The sequence below is a fragment of the Colias eurytheme genome, chromosome 13 (assembly GCF_061535395.1).
Source record: "Colias eurytheme isolate Ceu_HAF_F1 chromosome 13, ilColEury1 Martin Lab GWU primary, whole genome shotgun sequence".
Lineage (NCBI taxonomy): Eukaryota > Metazoa > Arthropoda > Insecta > Lepidoptera > Pieridae > Colias > Colias eurytheme.
Genome location: NC_142992.1, coordinates 1002341 through 1021335, shown reverse-complemented (window position 1 = coordinate 1021335; position 18995 = coordinate 1002341). Strand labels below are relative to the sequence as shown.

Sequence of the window (18995 nt, the reverse complement as noted above, 5' to 3'; positions counted from 1 at the left end):
TTAAATATGTACAGAAATATATTTTACTAATTACTTAAATCTAATTAACTAAAGTTTTCAGTCCTTCCTTTTCTGTTTGCAGTTTAATTTCTTCCGGGTCTGTAAAGAATAACTTGTATTGTAAAAATAAATATAAAAATAATATTATTATTGGACCGTCTTGGTCAGCGAGAATATAGTGGAAGATGCGTACGATGTTTATGTCAAATTGCATTGTATAAAAATTACAAAAATACTACTACATACTTCTATTTCTAAGTAGGTATATGAAAACTCGTAATCATAATAATTGGGACAAATATTATTTTTTTACCCGCTCCTAGCTCAACCTCTCAACAAATTTTATAACAACAAACCCTTTGTCTTCTCCCGCATCTTACTCTATTTCTGTTCAAACTTTTATCAAAATCGGTTTAGTATGAGTGAGACGTTAACATTCATAGAGATAAAAGTTTATTTCGCATTTATAAAATACCTACTTATTAACATAAATAAGGATTTGTATATTTCAATATACAAATATACAACACAGACCACTAATACAGACCGCCTCCTCGGTACAGTGGTTGACGCGTGAGCGTAGAACCGAGGGGTCCTGGGATCGATTCCCGGTGGAGACGAAAAAAAAAAAAAATGTCTTGGTCTGGCAGGACACAGAAGGCTGATCACCTACTTGTCCCTAAAGAAAAATCGATCAGTGAAACAGATGTATGAATAATGCATCTGCCCCCTACCCCACTACGGGGACACGGGACTTCACTTATATTTCAATATACCTTTATGGTGGTCATCATTCCATGGTTGTACGTCAGCTGATGAAAATAAGAAAAATATCGTATTGCCAAGCAAGTTGAAACCGGCCATGATAAACATCATCATCCTCCATTGAACTGCGTCTGTCTGTGAACATAAAATAAATAATAATTAAATAAAAATTCAAAAATCAATTCTTTTTTTTCACAATTTTTTACATAATTTCACATTAGTTTTAAATCCCTGGCTAACCCACTAAGAAAATAGTTTTAAGAATCTTGATAATTATGTACCTACTATAAACTGAAAATATTATTGAAAAACAGTCTATGTAATAATTAGAAATAATGGAGCTTCTTCACGAGGGAGTGTTTTCAAAATCGGTTGAGTAGTTTTGGAGTAATAGATTAACGGGAGCAGTTGCCTTTAACTGGATTAGGTTACGTTACAAAATCTATTATTAAGGATTTAAGTACCTAGTAAGTAACTTTCTACTGATGAAAGCATTTTTGAAATGGCTCATGGCTAAACTTTAAGCTCCAAACGTTAAAAAAACTAATATCCTCTTAATTATATTATTAAAATAAAATAAAAATCGTTTATTTGGAAACAGTATTGTTTCCAAATAAACTATTTTTTATTTATGTATATAAAAAAACAATTTAGACATGACGATCGCCTCAACTAGGAAACCTGTGCTAGAGACGATAGACGCCTTCCTCTCCAGACTTAGCCAGTATTATTTAGTTAACTTATATACTAGTAGTTACATATTTTTATAAAGTACTAGCTTTCCGCCTGCGGCTTCGTCCGCGTTTTCAAAAAAAAACCCGCATAGTTCCCGTTCCCGTGGGATTTCCGGGATAAAACCTAGCCTATGTCACTCAGAAATGATGTAGCTTTCCAACAGTGAAAGAATTTTTCAAATCTGCCAAGTAGTTTCGGAGCCTATTCAATTCATACAAACAAACAAACAAACAAAAAATCAAACCTTTCCTCTTTATAATATTTGTATAGATAGAATAATTAGGAACAATTTGAATAATTTTAAAAAAGGTTAATAATAACATTGTAACTATATTCTTTCTTTTATTTCTTTTTTGCGCTATCCTTATTCTTCTTACATTTCCTTGCCTGGCAGAGATTGCTGTGTAGCAATAAGGCCGCCTTTTGTGCAAAATTTTTGTAACTTATTTGTTTGTACTACATTTCCTACATTATTTTGTGCAATAAATCAAACATTTCGGGCATGCAGTTTGCTGTTTGTGTGTGTGTGTGTGTGTGTGCGTGTGTGTAAGTGTAGTATTAGTTTAGACTTTAGATTAATAAAAATGTAATCATCAATCAACTTACCACATCTTTTACTATAAAGGATATAAAAGTAGATAGCACCAACACGAATCCGTTGCCCATCCCGTTTCCTATCGCCATCAGAACACCACTGTAGTTTGGGGATAGATCTATGTAATTTACCTGGAAACGTTTAATAATAATAATTAGGTTTGTGTAATTTTAGCTTTAGCTTAAAGTATTTTTCTATTATTACTAGCGGTCCGCCCCGGCTTCGCCCGTGGTACATGTTTACGTTTTCTCTACATAAGAACCATCCTCATACTTCAAGGAATATAATAAAAAAAGAATTATCGAAATCTGTTCAGCCGTTCTCGAGTTATGCGCTTACCAACACATTTTGCGATTCATTTTTATATATAAGACTAGCGGTCCGCCCCGGCTTCGCCCGTGGTACATATTTACGTTTTCTCTACATAAAAACCATCCTCGTACTTCAAGGAATATAATAAAAAAAGATTTATCGAAATCGGTTCAGCGGTTCTCGAGTTATGCGCTTACCAACACATTTTGCGATTCATTTTTATATATAAGACTAGCGGTCCGCCCCGGCTTCGCCCGTGGTACATATTTACGTTTTCTCTACATAAGAACCATCCTCGTACTTCAAGGAATATAATAAAAAAAGAATTATCGAAATCGGTTCAGCCGTTCTCGAGTTATGCGCTTACCAACACATTTTGCGATTCATTTTTATATATAAGATGTTTCCTAAAAATGTCATCAGAGAAATTGTTTAGGTATACTAGAAAATTCATAAGTATGTACCTACTTAATTTTTACGTATCATCTTGAAAAGTCAATCTTGAAAAGTTGTGAGATTATTTGGTAACCATTGTTATATTTGCAATCAAATCATAATTGTAACTTCCTATCATCCATATAACATAAGATAACTAGATTTCAGATTAACCCAGTAATTCGGAACATGGAAGAAACTTTACTAATTTTAAATCGATATCTTATCAAACCTTCTTGCTTGTTTATTGTCATTCAACTTTTTATTTAATTTATTTAGAGTTTGAACGATTTCGTCACGCAAATGCACTTTTTTATTCTCAATTTCATCATGTTCTTTTTGTTTATCATATTAAATTAATTATCTATAATATAAAAATGAATCGCAAAATGTGTTGGTAAGCGCATAACTCGAGAACGGGTGGACCGATTTCGATAATTCTTTTTTTATTATATACCTTGAAGTACCAGGATGGTTCTTATGTAGAGAAAACATAAATATGTACCACGGGCGAAGCCGGGGCGGACCGCTAGTTCATAATATAAACTTACCACCCATCCGCTATGCACAGCAGCATGGCTTCCCACGGCGGTCACAAAGCATATAACAGCAACGGTTACATTGGTTGTATATGATACTAAACCTAGGCATATCGCTGGGACCACTGAACCTGAAAACATTAAAATTTATAAAGAATAGAAAAAAATTCATCACGAGGCGGGACTCGAACCCGGATCCTTTCGCGCCAATCCGGGGTGGATGCTTGACCAATTCAGCCACTCGTGACCCGCCAGAGCGATGGAATTTATCGGTTTTATGTGTCTAAGGGACTAAGTTAAATTTTATAAAGCATTTGAATGCCATAAAACCAAAAATATCAAAATCAAGACAACACATACTTTTGCTTTTATAAGAAACAATTGAAATTGTGAAATTGTTTATGAACATTTTTTTAAGCTATTGCCTATGCAAATGCTTCTATTGCGGGCCTTGAGCGCGGGGACAGAATCGAGAAATTCCGTAACGAAAAAACCTCACGCTCCCCACTCCGACGGGCGCGGAGGTGTGGCTTGAAGGCATGCTATGCAATAGCTTTACCGCGGCAGTCCCCGAGTGCCACACGTCTTTTTTTGTATAAAAATGCATGAACGCTATAATCAAGCGTGGGTATATTTTTGTATGAATTAAAAATACTAATAAAAAATGTAACTTACCGATACTATTTGAAAACCGTCTTGCATTTCTCATACTTATTAATTTTCTATTTATTAAAAAGTCACTCAAAAATCCAAAGAAGATACAAGAGAAAAATGCGAACACATACGGTAGAGATGAGAATAAACCACTCTGAAAGAAAAAAAATTGGGAGTACTTAAACAATTTGCAAATATTTTATTTTAAACCAAAATTGAAGACTTCCAAATTTCATTCAAAATCTTGGAACGTATTTTAAAGGTAAGTACTACAAAATAAATGACGAAACACAACCATTATCGCAAAAACATAAAAAATTTTTTTTTGCTTAATTAAAGTTTAGTATATGAATTTCGGTAGCGGTAATTTCTATATTATAATATTATAAAGTTTGTCAAAATCTAAATTCCATTGAATATTTTGTCTAATAATACCAAAATATTATTAGACAAAATATTCAAGGTTATAATTATATTTTATATTTATTTATTATTCATTCTATTTTAGTTAAAATCAAAATTTTAAGTTTGTAATGCACCACCACCATAAATGTAATCCTTTTAAATTTTCGGGTTGTCTGGAAGAAATCGCTTAAAGCGATAAGACCGCCCTCTGTACATGTTGTTAGTTGTATGGTTCTTAGTTTATAATCCTGTATTAAGTGTGCAATAAAGTATTTTTCATTCATTCATTCATTCAAAATACGCACTATATTAAAATTAATTAGCATGAATACTTACATTTTTAATATTCACTTTCAATATCGCATACAAATATGTGGGTACTTGTATAAAGAAGAACACATACGTAGAAGCGCTACTTATGTGCGTGATAAACGTAGCCCATGTGTGTTTTGATGTCATGATCGCTTTCCATGGCACTCTTGGTTGCTGTAAATATAGAAGACTGTTTTAGTCACCGCGCAATGTAATGCAATGTAATATCACTTTGATGATTACCTCAATTTTTAGTGGAAGTGCTTAAAAATATTTAAATTTAACAATGTACAAAAGGCGGCCTTATCGCTGGTATCGATATCTACCAGGCAACCCAGAAATGACGAAGAAAATAATTAATCATGGTACCTAGTGCATAATAATTGGTGATGATGATGATTTTATTTAAACTGTCTTTCTGCCCGCTGCTTTGCCCGCTTGTCTACAACTTAACAATTAATTAATGTCCTAGAAAATTATTAGGAAAAAACTCTATGTTTAAAAAAAAAACTTAATAAAATATTTTGCGTAGTTCTAATGATTTGAATATATAATATATATAGGGACAGATAGAAGGGACTTTATTTTCTACTGTGTAGTGATAAACTATTGTAGTAAAATAAATATTGCACGCCTCATAAGCGAAGCGTTGAGGTGGGTACTACTGTCACTTCGCGCGAAACATCTGATTTTTCAAACTTAAAATGTCTTTATGTATCATACATTGCACTTGTAAGATAATACATATACACACATATTAAGAAAAAACACTATTTTTAACGTTCATGATATTTTTGATGTCATTTTTGTTATTTAAACTAGTTAAAAAACAGTTTAAAAAAGTTCTGTCTTGGACGTCCGTGTGTCTGTATGTGCGGATCCTTTTTCTTGTTAACACGATAGCGACCGAAATACTTTACTAATCGAGTCTTTTTTTTTTTCTTACGCTTGAGTATGCTCAGGAATAGAACCCTTTCATTTTTCAGGGTCTGATTCGATGTGGTTTAATTGTTATTAAATAAACAAAAATAATAATTAATAAATATTTATTAAAAAAAAATTATGAGGCGTGCACTTTTGGATTTAATATAGAGATAATATAGTGACTTGTTTAATTATCGATACAAAATTACTAAAGACAGCAATTATGTCCAATTAAGAAACAAATACAATAGGTATCCTCTCTTGGGATTATCCTAGATTACGATTAATATCTAGATTATTTGTCGCTTAATTAATGTCGTTAGTGATTTATTATAAACCGATTTATTATTGATAATGAAGTAATAAATCTGTTGAGGAACAATTTATAAATATAGTAATGTAAGTGAGTTTGAGTTTGAGTTAACTAATAATTTATAAGTGTAATAATGTAAGTATTAAATCGATAGACGGAAAAGTTAGTTTGCGGTGACTCAGTTGTAAGGACAGATATTTTAAAAGTTTGAGGGTTCCAATCGTAATTTCCACAATATTCTAATAGCTATTGTTCAAATCGTTAAAACAAAACATTGCAAGGAATCTGACATAATAGAAGAAACAAAAATTGATGATATGTGACATATGCCAACCGTCACTTAGCCAGTAATTATAACCTAGGATACCTACAAGGTACCAAGGTACTATACCCCATACACATTACACATATTGAAGCCTATATCCATGCAGTGGGAACAAATATAGGCTCATGATGATGATAATAGCAACATATAGCTGAACTAGATTTCCGCCCGCGGCTTCGCCCGCGTTTTCAAAGGAAAACCCGCATAGTTCCCGTTCCCGTGGGATTTCCGGGATAAAACCTATCCTATGTGTTAATCCAAGTTACCCTCTATATGTGTGCTAAATTTCATTGTAATCGGTTCAGTAGTTTTTACGTGAAAGAGTAACAAACATCCATACATCCATAGGTACTTACAAACTTTCGCCTTTATAATAGTAGTAGGATATAACAATTTAAATCCGAACGTCACTTACCGTATGTGTTCCTTCCCCAGAAGCTCCAATGATATAATCCTTTTCAGCCTGTGATATCGTCTTATGATCATCAGGTGTGGCAGCACCAAATACGGTGACCAGGACAAAACCAACGAGGCAGAATATACCAACTCCCCAGAACGGTGATGGCCAGCCCAGACTGCTGGTAGCGAGGACACCACTGAATTGGAAACCTACGACTGTACCAAAGCCTGATCCTGTGAAAGGGAATAATATTTTTGTTTGGTACTTAATGAGACCTCCAACCAACGAGGGATCGATCATAACAAATAATATTACATAAGTTAACACTAACATTACTAACCATAATTTAAGTTTATGTAAATAATCGATTACTAACAAGCTACTAACACAAATTGTTAATATTGTTGTATGGAAATAAAAGGCTTTTTTATTTTATTTTATTTATAATTTAGTAGCGTTGTGGTAAAAGATCCACAGCAAAACTCGTGTTGTAGCTCTATTGCTTATACCTTGTGGCAATGAAAATATGTCATGACCCGTTCAAAGCTGAATTTTTCAAAAATTAAAATAAGATTATCGTGCAAAATCGTTTGTGTTAGCATAGACACTTCGATCTTTTAGACTACAGGCCCATGTTGAAAAATTTATGGGTCATTTGAACCACCAGGTGACCTATCTAGAACGATATAAGAGCATAAAACAATAAAATTCAGCACTATGACGGCATCTGTGTCATACTATTTCTATACTGCTTTTAATCCATTATTCCGCAACGCCGTACAAAAATCATGGAGACAAGGAGAAAAAATCTCTACCTGTACTTTCGAATTCTCATCTGCACTCAGTTGGACAGCTTACAAGTGTCGTGATAGTGCTGAATCTTATTATTTTATGCTCTTATATCGTTCTAGATAGGTCACCTGGTGGTTCAAATGACCCATAAAATTTTCGACATGGGCCTGTAGTCTATTTTCCTTCTTTCTTATTAACAAATTAATTATAATCGCTCAAATTTTAAAAAAGAAATCACTTTTTCCAATAATTCATAATAACTATTATATAATATAGGTTTCAGTACTTAATTTTTAGTTACTTAAAGTATATACATACATACTCTACTCTACACACTCACTCACAACAAACTACACACCATACCTACACCTACACTCATCACAATAGTATTTTGTTTATTATTTTAACGTATATCTTCCTCCTACTTTCTTACTCAATTTTCTTTGTCACATGTTTATTATAATAATTCTATTAATGGAATTCCTTTTTATTGGCGTATTGTTCAATTATTATGTAATTATTGTAAGAATAGCTGTAAGGAATCAGAAATAAATAAATAAATAAATAAATAAATAAATAAATAAATAAATAATTTATTTTTAATTTGATACGTCTTGTTTACACGTGAACGTAAACTCGTTGAAGTCAGTAAGCATTTCACGGTGCATTTACATCAAACGAATGAGCATTGTAACCCCACAATGTCAAATATTTTTAGTGTAAACAGGCGTAAAGCATTCTTTCGTTCATAGTGCGTTCGAAAATATTCTATGCAATGCTCTAATACTGAACAACACTGAATAGTACAAATTTTCGTTTACACTAAAAGCTCACGAAGAATGCTCTTGTTCTAGCTCTACGTTCGTTTGATGTAAATGCACCACGTAGCAAATAACGCAGAACAATTTTACAAAACTTTTTGCTGCAAGAATAAGACTTCAGCAAATTATTCTAGGTCTTGGACAGAGGAAGCAATTAATTACTTTGTTTTTGCCGTGAAAATAAACTTTCCTATACTATTATTTGAATAAACTGTAGCAAAGCGAGCTCAGAAATGTTTTATTACAACACCGCTGCGAAATCCTTATTTATTTTAACGCAAAAGATAAATCAACAAATTACAAATAAAGAAGTAGTTTTTTGTATGCCTTTGTGAATTCTCTTTCTACTTGCTCTATTTTTAGTCATTATTTTAAAATGCTTTTTATTTCAAATTTTGTTGGTATTTGAAAAATATCAAATGAAGATAAAGAATAATATACTTAGTTACGTTCGTTACAGCTCGAGGTTATGAACTTGTAATTATTATTATTTGTTTCCTATTTATTATATTTCTTGTGCATGCTATTGTTTTTAATTATTCGGTATCACACGCAAGGCACATGACAGTTGACACAAAGGACCACTTATAAAGTTATGTGTAAATGTTAAAATCAACGAATGGTTTAATAAACTGTTGATACTTGCTTAATTTGTTAATCAATATGCATAATAATACTATACGATAAGCTATTGTCCGACTGAATTATTAAAAATTTATTTTAAAGAGATTTCTCTTAAATTAACGAATTCTTATTCTGTTTCATAACTTACAACGCGATGCTGCCATTCATAAAAATCAATTCTATATTTTTGGCGTATTTAATCAACCAACAGCCAAACCATTAATAACAGTTAATAATATATTCAATATACCTGTAAAGACGTAGCTACTGAGCGTTCCTCGTTCACTCAGAGGCACCCAATTTGCCAATATTGTATGTAAGCTCGGAAGCAATCCCCCTTGAGATAATCCTTGCAATATACGACAAAAGCAGAGAGCCTTCCAACCGCCCTGGGAATCATTTGATTATAGTATAATAGATATACATATACATAATATATACGTGATACATAGTACATAATATGGTGATGAACGAGGAATACTAAACATTGAATATGTAACAAAACTTATACGACACATTTTGTAAACTAATAGAAAATGTGAGAGAATTAATAGGTTAAAAATTTCGGTTAAGATTGCTTAATAAAATATGTAAAATTTAGTTTTGTATAGGTTTTCATAATGAACCTTAGTTTAATTGTTAAGTGGAAATTATTTCATACGGATTGTACACTGTAGTTTAGAGCGTAACGTTTTCAAGCCGAGTTTTCGCAGCATAAGATCACTCTAATCTAACTTGCATGAATAGTTTAGTTAGATTAAAGTATAAATAATAATTAACTTCAAACTCACCCACGCCACGACCCACGGTGACAGAATAGACACAATCCCATTAACAAGCATGGCCATTTGGAGTTGGATCTTCCCACCCCATCGCTGGCAGATGGGTCCACTGAGGAACGTCATGATGGCGTATCCAACGAAAAAAGAGCTGAGGACCATTTCCTGGGTTGGCTTCGACCAATGGTATTGCTGTAAAGTATTTAGAGCATGATGACTTTGTTGCTGATCCATATATTTAAGGAGACAGGAAAAAATATGTTTTATATCGATCTCTATAATTGAGATCTTTATCATATTCCTTCTCTTATACCTCTTGGTCAGCTCGTCATGAAGTGGTTTTGAATTAGTAGTAACGTTTCGGCGATTGTTTATTTATTCATCAACTAGTTGTTGCCCGCAGCTTCGCTTGCGTGGAAAAGATAAATTTTCATGGTATAACTTTTCATCCCCTATTTTACCCCTTTAGGGGATGAATTTTCTAAAATCCTTTCTTAGGGGACGCTATATATAGATTATATTAACATTCTATTTGACCCAACATAATGTTTTCCTGCCTTCAATTAGTTCTCTTTATTAATTGAATATAAGTACTATTGTCGTAAGTTTCTCCTGACAATAACAAACACAACAAAAAAAAGTTGGCGAAATCATTCCATCTGCTCACGCGTGATGCCGTGACCAAGGGAAATAGGGATTCATTTTTATTTATAGAGATCTTACATTTATGAACTGTTTTGGTATATTTGGTTTCCTTAAGCCTAAGATTGTTATTAATGTTAGCGCTGTTGGAGTTGTTATTATTATAGTTCCCTTGATGCTCTGAATAGCGTCTGTTATAACCTAGAGATACTGGATTAGATTTAGGAGACTAATAAATGTTAAGTTTGACTCTGCTATGTTAGTGGTTGATTTGAATTAAGTTTATAGGATACTAGCTTTCCGCCCGCGGCTTCGCCCGCGTTTTCAAAGAAAAACCCGTTCCCGTAGGATTTCCGGGATAAAACCTATCCTATGTCCTTTCTCGGGTATCAAAATATCTCTATACCAAATTTCATGCAAATTGGTTCAGTAGTTAAGGCGTGATGAGTAACAGACAGACAGAGTTACTTTCGCATGTATAATATTAGTATGGATTATAATTACAAAACTGGTGACATTGTGACCTAGGTAACTTTCAGCATTAGGTTTTATTTTTAACGTAACCTAGACTTGTATATATTTTAAAATTAAAGTAAATTACAAATATTGGCATGGTGATCATTTCTGTTAACATACTAGACCCCTCTCAAAATAAATTTACATATTATTATGGGATTAATGAAGAATAATGTTACCATTTCAGTTCAATTATTATTAATTGAATTAATTTTGTGGCTGTTTGAATACATCTCTTGTTTAATTCGCTAATGGACGTATGGAAATGAGATAGGGTTGCCACCCACTAATTTTAAAGTCATTATCAAACCCGGAAGTTATAAATCATGCGACTTAGACACCCGACATAGAAGATTTATATATATTTTTCTTTATTCTAACTCGTTAATGGAAGAATAATTGAGTTGGGGTTGACACGTCCTAATTTCAAAATTATTACCATAAAGTTTATATTTTGTGCCTACTTGTAGATATTAAATTGTCGGTACATATATATTTTAGTTTTTTAGTTAATTTCCATGTAGGTACATAGATTAATTATCTTTATTGCAAATTTATAGAAAATCATCATCATTTATAGATTATAGGGTGCTGGGGCAAGGTCGCGGAAGAATCCTAACAAATACCCGCGGCCCCATCATTAAAGCGGCTCGACGGAACACAGTGGGGTTTTAGTCGGTAAGAATCCGACATAACCCACGGCTCCTTCCCCGGGAGCCGTGGGTATCTTTAGAAGATTTCCCCACTATAAAAAAAAGGGTGCTGGGGCAAAATGAGTTACTGTTATTATGTACTAAATTTAGCTTTAAATGTAACAAATATTATTAGAGACATAATATTAGATATCAAGGAAAACACCAAAGCAGATACATATTCTCATTATTACAAGATCACTTCGATCTACAAAACTACAAAGGGCCAGCCCTGCCTTACTATACAATACACTCAAGGGATGGGCCAAACGGTTCATTGAATTTACTGTTTATTGTGGTCCGTGGTATCCAAATACGTGTATATTTACCAAGCTATTAATGCTCACACGTACCACGGCTTACGTTTTCATTTACCACATGGAAACAACATAAACTAGCATTAAACCAATATCTGGTTTTAATAGATTAAATCAGTATCAAATTACATATGTATTTCGTTTAAAATTGTTGGAGACATTTTGCAGGTACTTATTGTCAAATTACTTTTACGTTTTTAGATTGGCACAAATATTTCTACCTATGTATTTTAACTGACAATTAGGCCTGAAACCTTAAGTTTCTTATGGACTTGACTATTGAAATAATAAAAAAGGCAATAATGAACGATGGCAATGCAGACAAGAACCTTTTTAACTATCGCCAAAATCTCAGTTACTTGAACATTATTACTACGAAAGTGATGTTGCTTTACATTTCAAATTCTGTAGTCTATCTACCGCTTTGCTAAATCGCTCTATTGTTGTAATTTTACATTATTTTTTATACCTCTGAACTATTGAATCCATGAATTCTGGATCAAGTTGAATTAAAAGTCATACATACCTGATAAATATTCCAAATGCCGTCATCAGTAACACTAACATTAGATACACTATCGTTAGCTGCATCTATTTCATTTACTGTTGTGCTATTTAATAATTTAGCAATATCAGTGTGATTTACAGTAGAATTTAGTGCTAATTTTGTTGTTGAATCGGCATCATTCGTCATGGCTACTATAGTGACACCAAGGTGGCTTCTAGCTATGTAACCGATGGAATATGCTGTGAAAATGATTAAGGCTTGCACGTGTCTCACTCCGAATCCATATTTAGGCGGGTCTGGTTTCTTTTCTGGAAGGAAAGATATTATTTGCATCTATGATTATTATTTTATAGGTATTGTGGAGTCAATCTCCGACTTAGGTAGGGTAGGTCTATAAAATAAGTAAGGAAGTCATGATTACCTGGAAGGTACTAATTTTAGGCTTACTAATTTTATAAAATATGCGAAAACGTAATAGTGGGTTCAGACGCTTGCGTTCAGTGATATTCAACGAGCACAAGAACGGGCACAAGCATGTCAACATGTTGTTTGTGCATGCACCCGTGTTTGTTTGTACCGTAAGCGCACAGGGTGCTTGCCGGGCTACGTGCCGGGCTGCTTGCCAGGCCTCTGAACGTACCATAATTTTTTGTATTTCTTTCACAATAGAACGATTTTCTTTAGTACCTTTTGTGTCTGAAGATAGTGAAAAGTAGAGAGTGACATTAGGCTACTTTTTGCCGCGGTGAAACACCTCATTTTCATGGAAATTTCCTACTCAGATGAAGTGGGAAGTTAAAATCTGATTTCAAATTAAAAAGGTGTCAAAGAATGCTGATTTATTATTTTAGAGTAAAACATTTAGCGGGACTATATAACAATACTACGAAAACTAAAGAACAATAATACAAAAATGAAGCAATCACCTTATTGAGAAATGAACAACATCACAATATAATACACCAGGGAGCTATCTGGCTTTATTATACAACCTATTATAATTGTTCTTTTTTTATATAATATTGTTATTAAATACACGATAGGATAATGCAATCAAAGTATTTTTATTTTTACTGGCATAGATCCAACTAACTTATATCCTTCTAAATCTTACACAAAACTCACACCAAAAACATAAAACAACTTACCGAAACCACTTTCGAATTCCTTAGTAGGAATTTTTGTATATTCCTTTTCAACCATTTTCACTTATTAGACGATGAGCCATAAAAATCCAAATAAGAAATATTTAAATGTCACTGATATTTATTATATTTCAACACAAACAATACGTATTTCGCTATATTTATTAAGACTACCTTAAAATTGTCGCGAAATCGGTTCAAAGATTATAAAATTTTACAGATGTGACAAGATAATGCGTTTAATTCATTATTTTAGGTCTATGTTAAATTAAATAACCGATTATTTAATATTATGAAAAATAAATGTTTATCCTACGAGAAAACCTCCTGTTATTAGAAACGAAAATATCAACATCAATATTTTTCGCTTCATTAATTTTCTTAACGCAAGTAATTCAATATTGGAGATCCTACCAAAATAATAATCTCCAAGAATTTTTTTATTAAATAAATGTTTGATCCTAAAATAATATTTCCGCTATTTTTGCTCACATATCTATTATTTTGTATTTATATTTTCCTTACCTATTTACTATGTAACATACTCAGTTGATCATTTAATATGTTAACACATGTCTTCAATAGTTTGTTTTGTTATTAGGTACCTACCTACCGAAAGAGTAGAAGAAATTGGATTCCATATAAAACATCATGAGAAGTCACGCGTATAGGAAACAAGGAAGATTTCAATACCACCTCAGGATCTACGTTTCTCTTTTCCTATTTTTTTACAAATTCAATGTAAAAAATATATATGTTTTAAAAATTAAAATACAATTTTATATTTTAAGACCACATTGTCGTATCTACATTCTACATATTTCATAATCTTTGAATTCAACTATCTTACTTAAATAAAGTTATCAATGAACTAACAACATCCTATAATATAAAACCTTATATTAATAATTGCTGCCGTATATTTGTTTAATTTTCATCTAATTCAACAGTTTGATGATAATAATTGTTATATTATTATGAAATTATAAAAATAAAAACAAATAAATAAAGATGGTATAATTTACTGCTTGAGAACTAGGGCCCCTTTTTAGAACTTGTACAAAAATACAAACAAGCTTACAAACTACAAAATGTTTTAATGTGTTTTTTATCAAACTGAAGTAAGTGACTTTGTCTTTTTTATAGCAGAGCAAGCAAAGGGGCAGGTAGACCAACGGCTCCTTCCCCGGTGGCCGTGGCTATCTTTGGAAGATTTCCCCACTATAAAAAAAAATTGTTTGTCTGTAAACTCGGTTTACTGACGATAGTTGAACGTGACAACGTCCGATTGTGCCTCTTTGTCGCTCGTTCCGCGCTCTCGCTTGCACTTCAAGCCTTACATGGAACGCCTCAGAACGAGGTAACGCCGCATGAGTCATGTTTTTTCGTGCGTGCAGCCGGCTCTATCGAATTATAAGACGTTGTCACGTCAAAAAAGGTAGTCTACCTGATTTTAAGTGGTCACCACCGCACTTAAATTATTGTAACATCGGTAGCGTTACAGGTGCTTTGCCTTTTAATGACATGTACGCTCTTTTCTTGAAGGCCCCAATGTCGTAGTTGTTCGGGAACACCGCTATGATCGTTCCAAAGCTTCACCGTACGTGGAAATTGCGTGTGAAGTGTCCACCATGCATGAATGAATAAATGAATGAAAGCTTTATTGTACATACCAAATTAAAGAAATAACAAAAAAATAATTCTATACTAATATTATAAAGCTAAAATGTTTGTTTGTTTTTTTGAACGCGCTTATCTCAGAAAATACTGGTCCGATTTGAAAAACTCTTTCATTGTTAGATAGCCTATTTATCGAGGAAGGCTACAGGCTATATATCATCTTGCTATGACTAACAGGAGCGGAGCAATGCGGGTGAAACCCTGGAGCACAGCTAGCTAAACATAAATTGCACATTAGGCGACCTTACGGCTGCAGAGCCTTCTCTTCCAGGTAACCCAACCAATGAAAATTGTAACAAAGATCGAAGGAATACAAGTAGGTGTTGCATACTAAATCAGTGAAGCAAAAATAATAATTTAGTAATACCAAGAAAGTAGAAATATACATAACCATCCGGATTGTGCGGATGGAACTGGTTTTTACGGCGGGTTGTCCGATGTTGGAACTATGCGGCTGGTGAAAGTATATAAGGTGGAGCAATTCTTTATTCTTTCCTTCTTGTCTATTTAAAATTCTACTCATTAGCCGTATGTATTTTTATTTTGTTGAACTGTTAAAGTTCAATTTTTAGGATCACTTTGTTATCTATCTGTCTGTCAAGACCATTTTTCTCATGAACACGTGGAGGTATCAATCTGAAAGTCTTATTGAACACGCAATTCTACGGTCCCTTGAAGCTGTAAAAAAATCGAACTTATAAGCCAACGCAAGCCAAAATATACACCCGTTGCTGCAAATTTGTTCGCGTAAGAACCACAGATTGATATACTCACACGCGGTATGCGGTAGGTACGCGGATTGACGTGGCGGTGAAAGAAAATGGCGAGATACGATTGAAGAATTGTTCATTGATATAATAATAATATGTAGTTACATATTTTGTAAAATTAAATTGTTATAGTGACCTATCGAGTTTCTTGCCAGTTCTTCTCCATAGATACTTTCCGAATGAGTGGTTTATTTGAAAATAATATTATTTTATGACGATTCAAAAGTGCTTCTAGTAGAAGTCTAATTGAATAAATAAATGTTTGAGTTTTAGTTTGAATTTTCGCAATTTTCGCCATTCGCAAAGGTATCAAAACCTTCAGGGTACTTCCCGTGAACACAGAATCCTGAAATTTGGTACGAAGCAACGTTTAATAGCACAGATCTTAATACTAATAATAAAGGCGAATAATAAAGGCGAAAGTTTGTTTGGATGTATGGATGTATGGATGTATGGATGTTTGTTACTCTTTCACGTAAAAACTACTGAACCGATTACAATGAAATTTAGCACACATATAGAGGGTAACTTGGATTAACACATAGGATAGGTTTTATTGCGGAAATCCCACGGGAACGGGAACTATGCGGGTTTTCCTTTGAAAACGCGGGCGAAGCCGCGGGCGGAAATCTAGTACAGCAATATTTGAGAAAATTATAAATTTACAATAACAATAAATAAAAAAAGGCTTTATGCGGAACCGTCAGTGCGCGATTCCGATACGCACTTGGCCGGTTTTTATAAATAGTAAAGCTTCAGGAAAATTAGTTTAATTGTTGCCGGATAAATCTCTTTGTAAATATAGATATCTATTTAGGTGTCTCCTATTTCCGTAAAAGATATTGTGAAATTTCGTTAAAAATGGTGAAAGATTTACCTAACCTTTTCGCACACTTTGCAGCGAGTGTGCTCCCCGTGACCACGCTCGCTGGAAAATAAAAACGTCAGGAAAATAATAATAATATTAATAAATCGCGTTTAAAATCCGTTAAAATTCTTTAATTTCTAAATGTATAATACTCGCGTAAAATCAAACACTAGAAAATACTAACCTTTTCATTACTAAATTTATGTTTTCACTTGTTTCTTTCCTAAAAAATTAGTTAAAGAAATGGTGATTTATTTCAAAATATTAATAATCCCCAAATCAATATATTACCTATAATACATTCAAAAAGTAACCTCAAATAAGTAGAAAGACAGTTCTTCAGAAAATTGATTCGCAAAGCGTTAATGGGGTTTGGGTAAAGTTGGCGTCGTGGTGAACTTTCGCGGCCAGTGATGAAATTCGGATATTTTTTTTTTTTTTTACTTAAGATAGGGAAGCGCTTGACCGCAATCTCGCCTGATGGAAAGCTAAGATGCGGTCTAAGATGGTACGCGCTTCCCTAGTAGGTACCGGTTCACTCTTCTCTTGAAGACCCCCATATTGTACTCGTCGGGGAATTTAAAAGAGTAATATATTGTGAGCAAAAGCTATATTATTAGCTATATATTAAAGAGTATTAGGAACAGAGATATTTTATTATATTCATTTCATTACATCTGCTTCGTGCGCACGGAAGCCTCACAAACTTTGGAAAATTTAATCAAAAGTGACTTTGAAAATCCGGCGGCATCCAAAACTAATTTCTAATGAAGCTCTAAACATTAAGTTTGAGTTGGAAATAAGTAGTCTTGTTGCAAATAATTAAACTAGCTTAACTATTGGGTATTCGTTTATTCTTCATGTCATCAAGTATTGTGCAATCGTTTACAAATCTAAAAGAATACATTTTTTCTCGCAGTATAATAACGACCACCTTAAAAAATAATCACTACAAACAAAGTCGCTTTCTCTGTCCCTTTGTATGCTTAAATCTTTAAAACTACGCAACGGATTTTGATGTGTTTTTTTAATAGATAGACTCTATCTAAAACCTTCCTATTGAATTACTCTATGTGATAGAGTAATTCAATAAGAAAGTTTTAGTACATAATTTATTAGGTTTAAGACAAAGCGGGCGAAGCCGTGGGCGGTAAGCTAGTGTTTTATAAAGAAACATTCCTAATTCCTTCGTGTTTCCTTATTTAATGGCTGATTTTTCAATCCTTGGTTAAAACTTATTTGTCGAATAATTTATAAAACTACCATTTTAAAAAACGTATTCTAATTGCCTGTATTTGACAGTTTACGTGACATTAGATAAGTTTTATCCAAGCATTGAAAAATCGGCCGCCATTCGAAAAGTTTTAAAGTAAGTATACTTACTTAATATTTTAGAAATAAAAGACGTGACTGCTCTCTTTAAAGTGTTCGAAATGTGGAATTAATAATATTATTATTGAATTAAATCTCGTTAAATAGTTTTAAATTTCTAATTCGAATAGGAAATTAGGGCAATAATTCTACACAATAATTTTAAATATTTTCTTTAAATTTTAAACACACTACTAGGTTTAGGAAAACCCTGAGGGAGGCCTTTGTCCAGCAGTAGATGTCCCACGGATGAAACAACAACAACTAGGTTTCAAGTTTCAACTATCTCACTCACAGAATCCAGTGTGTGTACTATGTACCTATTTTTTTATAGTGGGGAAATTTTCCAAAGATACCCACTGCCCCCGGGGACGGAGCCGTGGGTTATGTCGGATTCTTCCGACCGACTAAAACCCCACTGTGTTCCGTCAAGCCGCTGATGGGGCCGCGGGTATTGGTTGGAATTCTTCTTGCGACCGTGTACTGTGTATCTAACCAAACCGCATTACATCGTGTGTTAAATCGTGTGCTGGCCTCTGATGCCACAATTCATATTTTTGCTAGAAGTACAAATTCTGTCCTAGACCTCTGTAGCACGCACTTGGATGCATGTAGTCGCACATAATAATATTTAACTATCTCCGCTTTGTTTTTTTATGTAATATCGTTTCGAAATTGAACGTTTTGATTCAATTACTGTAAGTTCTATGAATAATTCTGTTTAAATAAATAAATGAATTAATTAATTAACCAAAC

At 33.2% G+C, this 18995-nt stretch overlaps 1 protein-coding gene across 1 annotated transcript; it reads right to left on the bottom strand.

Annotated features, from left to right (window-relative positions):
• Positions 1–13631, bottom strand: LOC149903197 (putative inorganic phosphate cotransporter). The gene is made up of 11 exons (XM_090108934.1): positions 13554–13631; positions 12424–12713; positions 9743–9922; positions 9202–9340; positions 6730–6947; positions 4777–4926; positions 4057–4189; positions 3394–3512; positions 2107–2226; positions 777–900; positions 1–99 (listed from the first exon to the last, which is right to left on the bottom strand). Exons 1-11 carry the CDS (start codon positions 13606–13608, stop codon positions 41–43), a joined length of 1587 nt encoding a protein of 528 aa, XP_089965060.1. The 5' UTR covers positions 13609–13631; the 3' UTR covers positions 1–40.
• Positions 13632–18995: the final 5364 nt, after the last annotated feature.